Source organism: Falco punctatus, assembly GCF_963210335.1.
Source record: "Falco punctatus genome assembly, chromosome: 3".
Lineage (NCBI taxonomy): Eukaryota > Metazoa > Chordata > Aves > Falconiformes > Falconidae > Falco > Falco punctatus.
This window is the reverse complement of record NC_137582.1, coordinates 36,840,663-36,853,989: the sequence shown is the minus strand read 5'-3', so window position 1 is coordinate 36,853,989 and position 13,327 is coordinate 36,840,663. Positions and strand designations below refer to the sequence as shown.

Below are 13,327 nucleotides of genomic sequence, written 5' to 3'. Positions count from 1 at the left end.
CTGCTCGTTGGAGGAACCCCCTCCTCACTGCAGCGCTTTCCCTGACATTAGGTGGTAAGCAAACACTCAAACTAACAGGTTACTCTACAACGTGGTGAGTGGGAGTAACAGCACTGCTTTCACAGTCTGAGGCACAGCTTGAGCCATGTTTCATGTGCTGAGGTCCTCAGCATTAGACATTGACACACCACTCTTTCCAGTCCCTACAGGGCTTTTGGCAGGAGAGGAGTACGTAGGTCACCAGCTCAGCAAAGGTACGGCCCAAGCGTGTCCAATGGTGCAACCATGGGTGGCTCTGCCTGAAGCTTCAGGTTCTCACAAGAGCCTGGGCACGTGCTCAGGGACGGTTTAGGTGCGGTTTTGCCCTAACTCAGGCATTGGAAGCTTTTCCCAATGACACTATAGGTGCCCAAGTACTGTGCAACACCAGACTTCGGGAGTTGACAAGCAAGTAACATCTTATCGTTCATGAAAAGTTATTTAAGTGTGAGACTGGAGTCTTTTCAAGTCAGTGCCTGCCTTTAAGAGTTCTGCAGAAGTCACTCCTTCATTCCTTCTCCATTTCTTACAGACAGAATTAACTCATGACATCAGCAAGAAAATAATGTCTACTACTTGCTACCAAAAGCCTAACCCCAAACCAGTCAATTTTTACTATTTTCCTCCTAATGCCGTTGGGTTTGGATGAAATCCTTAACAGTTAACACGAGCTGCTCACAAAACAGAATGCAGTGCTCCATCACGTAAGCACATGCATAAAAATACCCCCTTGCACAGGCAGCAGCCAAGTCCCTGCACTTACTGATCAGGGCCACAGAACATAAATGGAATCAACCCTCCCACCCCCCCTAGTTTTCTCTTTGGAAAACAATATATACATTTCCGGTAGCTAATAAATTAACATATGAGAATGTCATGTTTTGGTTCATGATTACAGCCTTCATGTGGCTGTAATGGAGGTGGGGTATGTTTCTTTTACATATCTGTACTTTAGTCTTGTGCCAAAGCCAAGAAGTACATCTGGTATCAACTTGCGACCTTAGCATAGCTTAACATTTCCTTTTCTTCAGAAAAACAAAGGAAACAGCACTCCTTCAACTACTATTTTCCGACACATTTATAGCGGTACTTTGTATTCTCATGGTTTACAGCTTCTCCCCACCTTGCTGAGGAACAGATGTAAATCAAGAACATTTTTAAAGTAGTATGGAAAAGACTGAATGAAGATTGACAACAGGAAAAATAACAAAAACTAGTTCTGGTTAATACTAACAAATCTGTCCATGTAAACAAGTTTAAAATATAAATAAATGTGATTTACTCTTATTTTGGGGCTCTTTTCCCATTGCTGGAGTTGCATGAAACTGAACCAGACCAAATATTACTCAGCTGCAGTGAAACAATGGCTAAACTCTGATCCAGTTTATATAGGTGATCATCCCCAGTAATTCCAGCACAGATCACATTTTAATATTAATGCTAATGTCTTGGGGCTGGTTTTTTTTAACTTCTAGGCAAAATTCCATTTGTTTCAACAAATGTTCCTTCAACCATACAGCTACTTACTGCCCTTCTTTGGAAAAGAATGTAGAATTAATTATTAGTCCATTTGTGGCTCCTATTACTAAGATCAGAGCTCAGCTTTACAACACCGAATCAGCTTTAAATTATCAAATCTTACTTAAGTCTTCAGTATGTCTTCACTCAGGCAAAACTAAGATATTCAGGGAGAAAGTGCCCAACAACAGCTTCCAAATCTTGTCTGTGATTACCAAAAACACATGAATTACTTTTTCAGGCTAGTCTTCCCAGATTTTGGGAAACAAGCAGGCAAGCTATGTGAAGAAATATCAAAGAACACTCAGACTGCACGAAGAAATATCAAAGGCAGTTAACAGCTACCATTTAGCTATTAAAAATTCAAAAGGGCTTGTTCGGAAGATTTTTTCCAATCGACGGCTGCTAGCTAATATGCACTGCTGCTCCTGACAAGTGTCATCTGCTCAAACTGCCTGAGGCGGCAGATATTGCCTTGCCCCACACCGGAGCAGCTCCCTGTGACCAGGGATGCAACGTGGGACAGGTGTGTTCCTTGGCATTGTGAGTTTGCATGGCAAGGTTTTGGTAGCGGGGGGGCTACAGAGGTGGCTTCTGTCAGAAGAGCCAGAAGCTTCCCCCATGTCCAATGGAGCCAATGTTAGCTGGCTCCAAGACAGACTTGCCACTGGCCAAGGCCAAATTAATCAGTGACGGTGGTAGCGCCTCTGGGAAAGCTTATTAAGAAGGGATGAGGGAGGCGGGGGGTAGGGTGCTGGGGGGATATCTACACCAGAGAGAGAGAGGAGTGAGACTACGTGAGAGCAACAACTCTGCAGACACCCAGGTCAGTGCAGGAGGGGCAGGAGGGGCTCCAGGGCTGGAGCAGAGGTTCCCCTGCAGCCCATGGTGAAGCCCACGGTGAGGCAGGCTGTGCCCTGCAGCCCATGGAGGTCCATGGTGGAGCAGATCTCCACCTGCAGCCCATGGAGGACCCCATGCCAGAGCAGGTGGGTGCCTGAAGGAGGCTGTGACCCCATGGGCATCCCACGCTGGAGCAGGTTTGTTGGCAGGACTTGTGGACCCATGGAGAGAAGAGCCCATGCTGAAACAGGTTTGCTGGCCGGGCTGTGACCCCGCAGGGGACCCACGCTGGAGCCGGCTGTGCCTGAAGGATGGTACCTGGTGTGGGGGACCCACGCTGGGGAAGTTCGTGAAGAACTGCAGCCCGTGGGAAGGACTCACATTGAAGAAGTTCATGGAGGACTGTCTCCCATGGGAGAGACCCCAGGCTGGAGCAGGGGAAGAGTGTGACGAGGAAGTTGCAGCAGAGATGTGTGATGAACTGACCATAACCCCCATTCCCTGCCCCCCTGCGCTGCTCTGGGGGAGGAGGTAGAGAAGTCAGGGATTAAGTTAAGACCGGGAAGAAAGGATGGGTGGGGGGAAGGTGTTTTTCTGATTTGGATGGTAATAAATTAAACTAATTTTCCCAAAGTTGAGTCTTTTTTGCCTGTGACAGAAATTGGCGAGTGCTCTCCCTGTCCTTACCTTGACCCACAAGCCTTCCATTACATTTTCTCTCCCCTGTCCAGTGGAGGACAGGAGTGAGAGAGGGGCTTTGGTGGGCACCTGGCATTCAAGCAGGGTCATACCACCACACTTGGCCACTCCAAATCCCTGCCTGGCAAATCAGCACAGATCCATCTTCATCTGTGGTTTCGGCTGTGAGGTGAGCAGCTGGAGAGCAGGTATGTTTTTACCTTTCCCTTTCCCTTCAACACTGGAAAGCACACAAACAGGAGCCATGTGTGTTCATGGCCAGAATTCCAGCTAAATGGATAAAACTTAGATTTTCTGGAAAAAAATGGAAAAAACACACTATTTGTTCAAAAATCTTTAAAGCTGGAACATACGCTACAAATTCCTTTTAAGAACGTCATTCAGTAGATCACCCCTGCTTCCATGAAGAAACGCAAAGACTACTTCCCTATTCATTTGCAGCTGTAAGCATTCCTCAAAGTCCTCAAGATTATTTACAGTAGAAGGGCATCTAGTGTCTATTTAACAGTTACAAATGAGTAAGAAAAGCCAGAAGCATACAAATAATGCTGAGATATTCTAACAAGGGTGTTCTAAATTGAATAATTCCTTAAAATCTAATGCTTTTAAGAACTCTTGTTTTTAAGCACTTGTTTAAAAACACTTGTAACTCCAGTCAAGATTAATTACATTAACGCATAGATTAATTATACTTCGTTAGCGATTTCATTATTACGGCTAACTTTTTATATTTATTTTTATTTGTGTGTCTTCTGCTATATCATGAATGGTGTAGCCTTCTAAAGGGATTACAGATTTGATGGTAGACCATCAGAGAGTTACAAAGGGCACAGGAACTGAGGGTCTAATCCTGCATCAGCAGAAACAGACCTGTTGCTGTACAGACCGCTACTGCGCTGCCTCTCAGTTGAGGGCTGTGATCTGCAAGTGCTTTGCCTCATCATATTGTTGCGTAAAATCTGATCTGATTTCCATGGGCTGGGGACAAGAACAACTGCTGTCACGTTCACTGTATATGTGCAAAAGCAAATAAGCTGTTGGGAAAATCAGCATTTCAGTGAGGTCAGGAGACCTTCCGCAGCGCTCACTCCCGTTTATGAGATGGGGTATCTCAAGTTTCATAAACTGGAGCTATTCTACAGTTACAGAAAAGGTTTCTTCTCGTTTCTGCCAATGCTTCACCAAAGACCGGCACTAGGTCAGAGCAAAGCTCAGTATGCTGGTCACTGCCAGAAGACAGCCACTCACCCTTTGTCCTCCACCACAGCCACAACTCCTGGAAATAAGCCCCCACATACAGAGCCCTAGCACCCCTCCCCTGCAGCCCCTGCCCAGGCCCTCCTCGGAAGGCTTACCGTTGGGTCGGACAGGAGGGCTGCGGACCAAAGGGCTGGTGGATAAACTGGTGAGTACCATAGCTGCTGTTACTTTATCCATGTCAAGTTCTTCTGAAGATTTTCTGAAACAGTGAATGGGAGACAGGAAACACATCAGCAAATATTTAACTTTTTTTTAGTAATTTTTTTTTTTAATACCAGCCCAAACCCTACATCAGCACGACACAGTAGCAAAAGCAAGCCACCAAATACAGTGCTCAAAGCTTTTGTGTATTCTGGCAACCTGAGCATATCAAGTGGCTACTTTAAGCGAACCAGCTCAGTATAAATAGGAAAAGCAGTGAGAAGAGAATACATCTTTGTATAAAATTGTCAGTATCACTATGACCCTTCATAAGTTTGACTCTGTTCCTCCCTCGCTGCCTCCAGAATTTCAGCTATTCATGTTCTAGGTGTGTACATAAGAGGTTTTTTTCTTGGATGAAGACACAGAGGTGCAAACCCAAATAAGATTACTAGTAACATTAATGTCATATACTACTCACTGTAGGGTGAGGAAGAACTATGAACTGGAGCTAAGGGATACAATTTTTTCTTTGTTGCTTCTGCTTAATGCTATTAACCTTCCTGTACTTTCTCTGAAAGACCGATACTAAATTTTTCCTTGTCAGATGTTAAACCAACTATTTAAAATAGCACACTGGCAGAAAACCAGGGGAGGGGAGGGGAAAAAAAATATTTTTTTTTGCAGGTGTGATAGGCACCTGAGCCAGTAAGATGGCACAGTGTGAAGAGAGGGACCCATTGCTGCCTTAGCTTGGTCTTGCTGGAAGCCTGCCATAAGTCAAAGGAGAGGGCATGAGCAACAGGTAATAAGGGAAGGGAGGGCAGCCAGCTTTCCAGGGGAGTGAGAAGAGGATTTGGAGAACAATGGATGTTGGCAGAAACCAGGCTTCAGTGACCCATCGCTAAAGGAGTCACATTTTCTTTAGACAATGGAGGATTCACTTTGTCTGTAAAAATGTGGATACGATTACTTTTTCCACCAAAAGTAACCTCTTCCTGACAATGTAGAGTTTCTGAAGAGTGCACGTACCAAAACAGAACTACTAAACCCACTAGGTTTAGCAGACTTTTGCTTTTCATCCTTCAGGGACAGTGGAATCAAAGCAGACAGCTTCTTGTAAACGTTTGCTTTCAACCAAAGACTGGTCATCCAAGACCATCTTCTCATTTACTAGAGACCAAGTTAAATTTGTTCTTACAAAGGACACTTCCCCCGCCTCGATTCTGCCTTGTGGGGTTTCTATAATTTCCTCTGTGACTTGCCAGGATCTCTATTTAACTGATCAGGTCGAGTCTTTATTTAAAGCCCAATACAAGAAGTGTTCAGCTACCTGATGCTTTCCATCAACTGTTGATTGGTAAGTCACCAAGAAGAACAGGACAAGCTGGCTGCAATCCCCTCTCTAGAATCCCATTTCACCCATTAGGTGAAAGGCTCACGAACTGGCAACTATGCTACAGTCAAAACCTCTTGATATTTTAGTGAACAAACCTCAGACTTGAGGTTCACAGCTGCTTTATGGATGATGCAAGGACCCATGCAGGTGCCAATGAACACTCTCCCATGCCACACAACAGCTTAGCTCTCACGACTGTCTTTTGCAACATATCAGTGCCTGGAACCAAAACGCTGATGACGGTACCTGCTGCATTCTGTTTATATTCATAGAAACCCTCCTTTCCTTCAGCCAAAGCTTTTGCAAAGAACACAGCAGTCATATGCTCATCATCAAGTACTGGAAATATCTTGGATACCTGCTATAAGCCAATACCTGAATCTGCCACCCATCAGGTCTGTCTGCAAAGGAGTATTTCACTCAGAATGCCAAATTCCTCAGGGCTCAGAAGACCTTTCCTACGGGATGACACGGAGATGCTACATTTTCTGGAGATCAGCCCTGCCAGATGATTTTCCAATTACCCAATATCCTAGTACGAAAGACCACTCACTGAGAAGAATTCAGCTGCTCTGTAGTCCACTCCTGCAAGACTACACCGACTGTCCCTACTCCTTTATCCAGCTGTGGGTGAACCACTAATATTTGCACTTTGGCAACATATGAGGCCAAGATGACCACAGGTTCCTGATATGCTGGAGAAGCTGATCCCCAGTGTCTGCAATCAGCCCTCCCAACAAGGCTCTTCTGTGTGTGTGGCAACAGGACTAATATGCTCCCATCCAGGCCTCTGCAGAATTGCCAAATCACACTACAGCAGTTGTTGCAAGCGTTTGCCAAGTTGGTGCCAAGATGTCAGAGTCTACATCTAGAGATAATGCCAAAGTTCCTCCAAATAGTCCATGATTTTAACTTCTTCCAGCTCTTCTGTCTTGATGGTTGTCCCCCCACCACCAATGACTCAGACTGATGCTCTGAAAAACTAACCTTTGCTCCAAATCATTTTGTCAGTAATGCCCCAAACTGTCAGCATTGGCATCCATGTCTAAGATGAAAGTTTTCACAGGTAGGCAAAGGACAGGAACCATCATAAGAACTCCTGTCATTTCTAGCCATGCTAAAACCACACTCTTGCAATTACTGGAATGTTTTTTTCTACCTGATCCAATTTAACAGGTTTTCAGTGTGGAAAGCCCCCAAAAATACAACTCTAGACATTTTCTCTGCCCATTTTGAATCATAGTAATTTTTACTACTTACTGCTCCTCAGCTGTATCCAGCAAACAAGGAATGCTCTGCTCGTACTTCCCAGCCACAAGAATTTTAGCAGCTACAAGCGCTGGTTTATGTGACTCTGCTCCCAAACACATTTTTACAGTTTGGCTCATAAATGTAAACACACATATTTCATATGTCACTCAGCCAGCACCGCTGCCCCAGCAGCAGCCTTCAAGAGAGAGGCAAAGCATAAAACTGAAGACAGGCACCACTTAAGCCATCTGCATTCAGTCAGCATCAGATGTGAATCGATGCTTTAAGACTGCTCCAGTCTTCTCCAGTTTTCTCTGCTGTAAGGTTGAACCTGCACACAGGCATTCAACAGTATTTGCACTCAGTGGGGAGAAAAACTTGTTTCTTACACATCAATTGCTCACAAACCATTTATACCACCATTGCTAAGGTGATTTTCTGCAGACTTAAGTTATAATCCCTGATGTTGCTTATACTGTTATTAGGTGTAAGGAAATGTGAGCCAGTTGCAAGATCACCTACTACATCATCTAACTTCTTCTTTCCTCTGATGCTTCGCTGCAGTCTCCAAATGCCACCTCCCAACTTCTGGACAGATATATTTGTATCAGCCCCGTCTGCATTTGAGACCAAGCAATTTTGGATCCTTCATTTCCAAGTCTTTGTAAATCCAGCCAACAGGTGAGCTATAATGAACCAGCTGAGACATAAACAGCAGAAACTAGGGGACCCTGGGGACAGATCTCTTTACCACCCCCCCACGTCTCTCGGCTTCATGTCTCCCACTTTCTCAGCAGTGAGGATGCTTTCACTTGATCCCTGCAATACACTTACCCAGCCAGCCTTGTATTTAGAATTGTCCTTTTCTTTAATACCCAAGCTCAAATTAAACTTAGTTACCACCTTTACTCTTTCCCGATCCTTTCCTTGGTTTTGCTGATGAATTTACTGCTTTTTTGATAATCATTTAATGGTTTTAAGAAAATACCACATCTTCCTCAGTCAGAGCTCTCTGTGAGGAAAGGCTGGGTTTAAGCTTCAAAAGATGAGCAAAAGAGGATCCAAGACTAGTCCAAGGCTACGCCAAGTGTCCCAAACCAACACAACCTCCAATCTCCTACTGTCCCATTTCCTCAGCCAGCGGCTGACTCCCTTTAAGACCTGTAGTTCCTTATGGGACTGAATCCGTGGTTTAAGCTCTTGGTGAGATTCCTCCCTACTAGCAACTTTCTGGTGAGGCTATGTCTTCCTGACCTCCCTTTGGGAAAGGTACACAAGTCTTCTTCTGGCCACACTCACCTTAATACTCTCTACTAAGTGTTATTCCCATATGGACACATCTATATCACACCTCTGTTTTTTCTTCTATCAGCCACACCATCATCTATTGTTGGAACTTTTTTTTTTAAACTTTCTCCCAATAAATCCTTATTTTGTTCTAGTTTTTAAGTCTTTAGACTATCCTTTATTATTTGCCTGGCCTAGATCAAAAAGCCTGCAGTTCTTCCTCTTGGAAAGAGTGCACCTTAGGTCAGTACTTTATCCAAGCGTATTTTAAGGGCCCTGGAGAATATTCTTAGAGCAGAGAAACTGGTAATGGTAGCAGGTGGTTTGATAAAACTGACCTTATTAAAAAAACACAACTAAGTTCATTTTAAGCAAATAAAAAATAAAACCAAGACACATTGTTTTTCCCTGCTCACCACTCCAAAGCTTTCAGTTAATTCCCTGACCAGCAGCCTCTAACTCCAATGTTCAAACCAGTGAGGCACCAGTTCACCATACGGAAAGTGCCTTCCTGTGCCCCAGGACTGTCCTGACACAGCCCGAGTGCGGACCAGGCAGTGCTTCCTCACCAGGGCCCCAGTCCCACGGAGAAGGTGAGGGGCGGGGGGGGGACCTGGCTGCAAGGGTGTACAAACTCCAGCACCAGGAGACAAGGCCATGAAGAAGGGAAAGGGAAGGATGTTTCCAATTACTTCAAGTGGACGTTGGCTACAGAAGCTGATGGTCACAGACCCGGCTTTATTCTCCAGAACCACATCCCCCTGCTGTTCCAGCACTGTTGAGCCTGCCTTTCCTTACCCTACTTTCTAAACAATAACCACCTAAAGCCCATATGCCCTAAACATTCAGATTTATTAAAAGGCTTACACATTCTTCTTTGTTTTGGCAGAGGCGTGTGTTTACCTATTTCTTACTATCCTCACCAGAGGGACACAGTAAAAAATAAATAAAATAAAAAAGTGTAACTAGGATTGATCAAGAACAGTGACAGTCAAGCACAAAAATGCTGATATGATATGCTAGCTGGCTACTGTCCTCCACCCAAAAACTGACTTATGACAGTGGTTCACAAAACACCCTGACCTTTTGCTGAGGAAGTACCATACAAATATGTATGTATTAACATGCCACAACTAGGACAAAATAACAGTATATTTAAATTGCTCTCTCCCTCCCATACTGCTAAATGCTCATACAGAGACTTCTGAAGCCTCACTCTGACCACCTGATGATAGCCACATCGCACTGATGCCATCATACTGAGCACTGTATCAATACTGATAGATAAACATGTTACAGGCTTTTGTACACCACAAGTATGATTCATATCATATAATGAATCATTGTAATCTGTGTACTAGTAATAGCAGATGTACTTCTAGAAGAAGTAAAAACCCTAAATTACATTCTAAAGGTAAAATGAAAAGATTTAGGTTTCTTCAATTAATCATTAATGGCAAAGGCAACATCCTAACAAGGAGCTAGCAAGAAAAGACATGCCTGTGGCTGTGACTCCACATATCTAAAGTAACTACAATCACTCCTGTTTTGAGCAAAGATCTACAACCATCATGCTGCAAAACATTCTTAACCAATAAAATACCTTACATTCACAGTACTACTTGGTTACCATCTAACAACTCAAAATACTAACAGTACAGGTAAATAAACAATTGTGCTTGTTGCTGTTATGTTTGGTTGTTGATTATGAAGATTAAGAATTTACCCATTTGCCCAAAGACAAAAGCAAAAACTACAGAGAATGATCCATATAAACAGCCTAAGGTCTTCAGCACTCTTCGTTAAAAGCTGTAACTTTGCACAATAAAGCAAAAAGAAAAGGGAAATCTTTTCAAAGATTATATTATATCAGCATAGTACTATGACAACACATCTGAAAACATGAGAGCGCTACTACTTACACATCTAAAAAGAGAACTAGTGTTTGATATCTGAAGCAGAGATACAATAATATGGTGCATAATTAGAAGCTAGGGATTTCTGCCTTTGCTTATCGTGGCCAAACATAAAATTTATGTTTTCCATACTAACTCTGTGTAATTTGCAGACTAGCTCATACACAGAGTAACTGGCCTTTCTTTGTCTGTCTCTGCTGTCTTTGTTATATACAAGCGAATTTTTTGGATACTGACAGCTACTAGAAATTAATTATGATCAAAATCTTTATTATACTAATACAGGAACTTTTCTTCTAAAAAACACGTATACCAGAACTTCTCAAGGAGAAAAGAAAAATGCATCAAAGCTCACGTCAAAGCTCTCCACCTCCTCCTGGCCAAGCTGACAGATTTTGCAATTCAGTTATCCAAAGGACCTTTGGAAGTCCGGCTGGTGTGTTAGAACCAAGAAGAGTTGATAAAAGTCATCAGTAATGCAGATACCGACTTTCTATTTGGACTGTAATGTTTTAAAGGCAATAAAAAGTCTTTGGAAATTAGTCGTATCAGATGGGAGACATTCACAGAGTGGTTCTCAGCATCCTGAAGTAGAAAACACATTTAACAAGAACTGAAGAGAAAGTGGTGTGTAATGCAGGCATGTTGTCCAAAGTCTTTTAACTCACATCAAACTACACATCACTTTCCACTGCTCCACAAAAAGAGTATTCTGTAAAAACAGGTATTTCTCTAGCTGTTACCACAAAAAGCACCGAAAGCTGACAGAAAATAATCCATTCATTTTTACACCATTTAATAGATTTAAATAACCAAGAAAACACAGTATTTCGTTCCAAAAGCTGGCTGAGATACTCTCCCATAGACAGGGGTCTCACCTGTCTCTTCCTCTGCTGTCCCTGCCTCTTCCTCCGGCTCCTGGACAGCAGATAGCTTCCCAAGCCAGGCGTGTCCCTGGGAGTGCCTGGAGCATCCTTTCCCAGTGCCCCTCTCCCCCCTATTAGAGTACAAGCTAGGATGCTACCCTGACTGCTCTTTAGTCTGCCACCACACCAGACCTCTTCGGGGAGTGCTGGCAGAGCTGCACCAGCAACAAAAAGGATGCCAAAGTACTGCGATTTCCGCTGTCTGGTGTAAACACATCCCATGGACACGTTCTGCTGCTGCCATTCCTCTGAAGCTCAGCAGCAGGATTAGCTGCTCTGCTCTCTAAGACTCCCCAGAAAAGTTTGCTTAAGGCAAAGCCTGCAAAACAGATGGAAAATGACTTTTTCATAGAAGTCTTTTTATCACTGCTTAAGCAACTTGCCTGACTTCCTTAATGGCAAATGAAATTTCAAACCTATCCAAATGTGAAAAGGATTGAACTCTAGGTCTCACTCTCCGATTTACAAAATACAGGATACAGCGTGCTGGGGGTGGAGGGAGAGGATGGGCAGTAAAACACTGCTATCATTATTGGCAGGTGATAAAATCTACAGTTTTTAAATGCTCTGCATAAATGGGAACAAACCAAATTCAACACTGGGAGATAAGCTGCAGTTTACAAGAACAATTTATTCTCTATATTGAAGAAGTTGATACAATGAATCATTTTTACTTTTCAAACAGCTCCAACATATCAAGAGAACTTATCTGGCAAAGAGCCCTCAGGGCAACAACAGAAGCTGAAGTAGGAATATGACATAGAAATCATCTGCTTCAGAACACAGCAATCAAATAAATGGTAATCACTTGATAGATTATGAGTGCAAAGCAAAAATTATATTCAAAAAGCAGCAACAGAACCCTTCAGAGATCAGTTATCACTTATGGTCACGCACAAACCTTGAAGATTTTCTGGGAAGATTTCTGTTCCCTCTCCTCTCCTTTAAAGGCCACTTGCTGATGCAATAAATCAGTCAGTCTCTACAAACCAAGTCTCAATAGCACCCTGAAACAACAGACCAATTATTCCAAATGTCCAAAATACTCAAGTTTCACCCCTTGCCTGCCTTTGTCTTACGCTACTGTTCTAACTTGTTCACATGCACATCTCCCTCACCCTCATAAATGGAACCACTTTGATGGGGTACTGTTTACCGAAAGTAAGTTTCACACTTCTGACACTTTCCTCAGGGAAGGGGGCTGGATCACTTGCTACAATGTCCAAGAGGTACTGTTCAATGCAATACAAATTATCATGCTGAAAATGGGAAAAGATGGAAAAGCAAAAAAAAAAAAAAAAAAAAAAAAAATCCCTGAAGGTCCCAGCCCACCAAATGTAACAAGAACTGTGCCAAGAAGCGCTGTGATGTGCTAAGGGGACAGCTTGATGTGACCTGGTAACATGGAACTAAGAGAAGACACCTTGTCCCTCCAGGTAGCTGGTGTTCCCACTACAAGGCCTGCTGCTGAAGGGCAGTGCCATCTGCCACCCTCACCTGGCCCCCACAGTCACAGCCACCCAAACACTACTACATCTGATGTCTCTTTCACAACTCTCACTGAGCCTTTCGCAAAACTGTTTTTTACATAAATCTTCCTTAACTTTTCAAAATTATTTTACCAGTGATTAGCTGAAGATATTCTTACAGCAGATGCTATGGGAACTTTGTCTTTCTCAGAGTAAAGTACAAAATACAAGGCCAGAAATGTTTTGCTCTGCCTTCTTTTACCCTTATCTACTGCGAACAGCATTATTCCCATTTTGTATGAATTTAATTCTAACATTCTCAAAATCTGGTTTATAGTATCAATGCCTATATACAGTCCTAACATATCTATGTGGATAATTGGCTTAGCACAATTTATCTCTAAAAAGCTGCTGTAAACCAACTTTAAAGCAATACTTAACTGCTTTTTCCCCTCCACACATTAAAATATACATTTTTTTTCTAATACAATACACATTGATGAAACACTTGAAAAAAAGCCTACAAGTTTTCCTCACCAAATCAAAAAGCCACAAGTAGGCTGTCCTATTGCTACATAT

At 43.0% G+C, this 13,327-nt stretch overlaps 1 protein-coding gene across 1 annotated transcript in view; it reads right to left on the bottom strand.

Moving 5' to 3' along the window:
* ZNF704 (zinc finger protein 704) overlaps nucleotides 1-13,327 on the bottom strand; it is a 106,566-nt gene that overhangs the window by 21,965 nt on the left and 71,274 nt on the right. Inside the window, exon 3 of the mRNA XM_080380228.1 lies at nucleotides 4,455-4,558. Within this exon, the coding sequence (XP_080236354.1) occupies nucleotides 4,455-4,558 (104 nt within the window). The remainder of the gene's footprint in view (nucleotides 1-4,454; nucleotides 4,559-13,327) is intronic.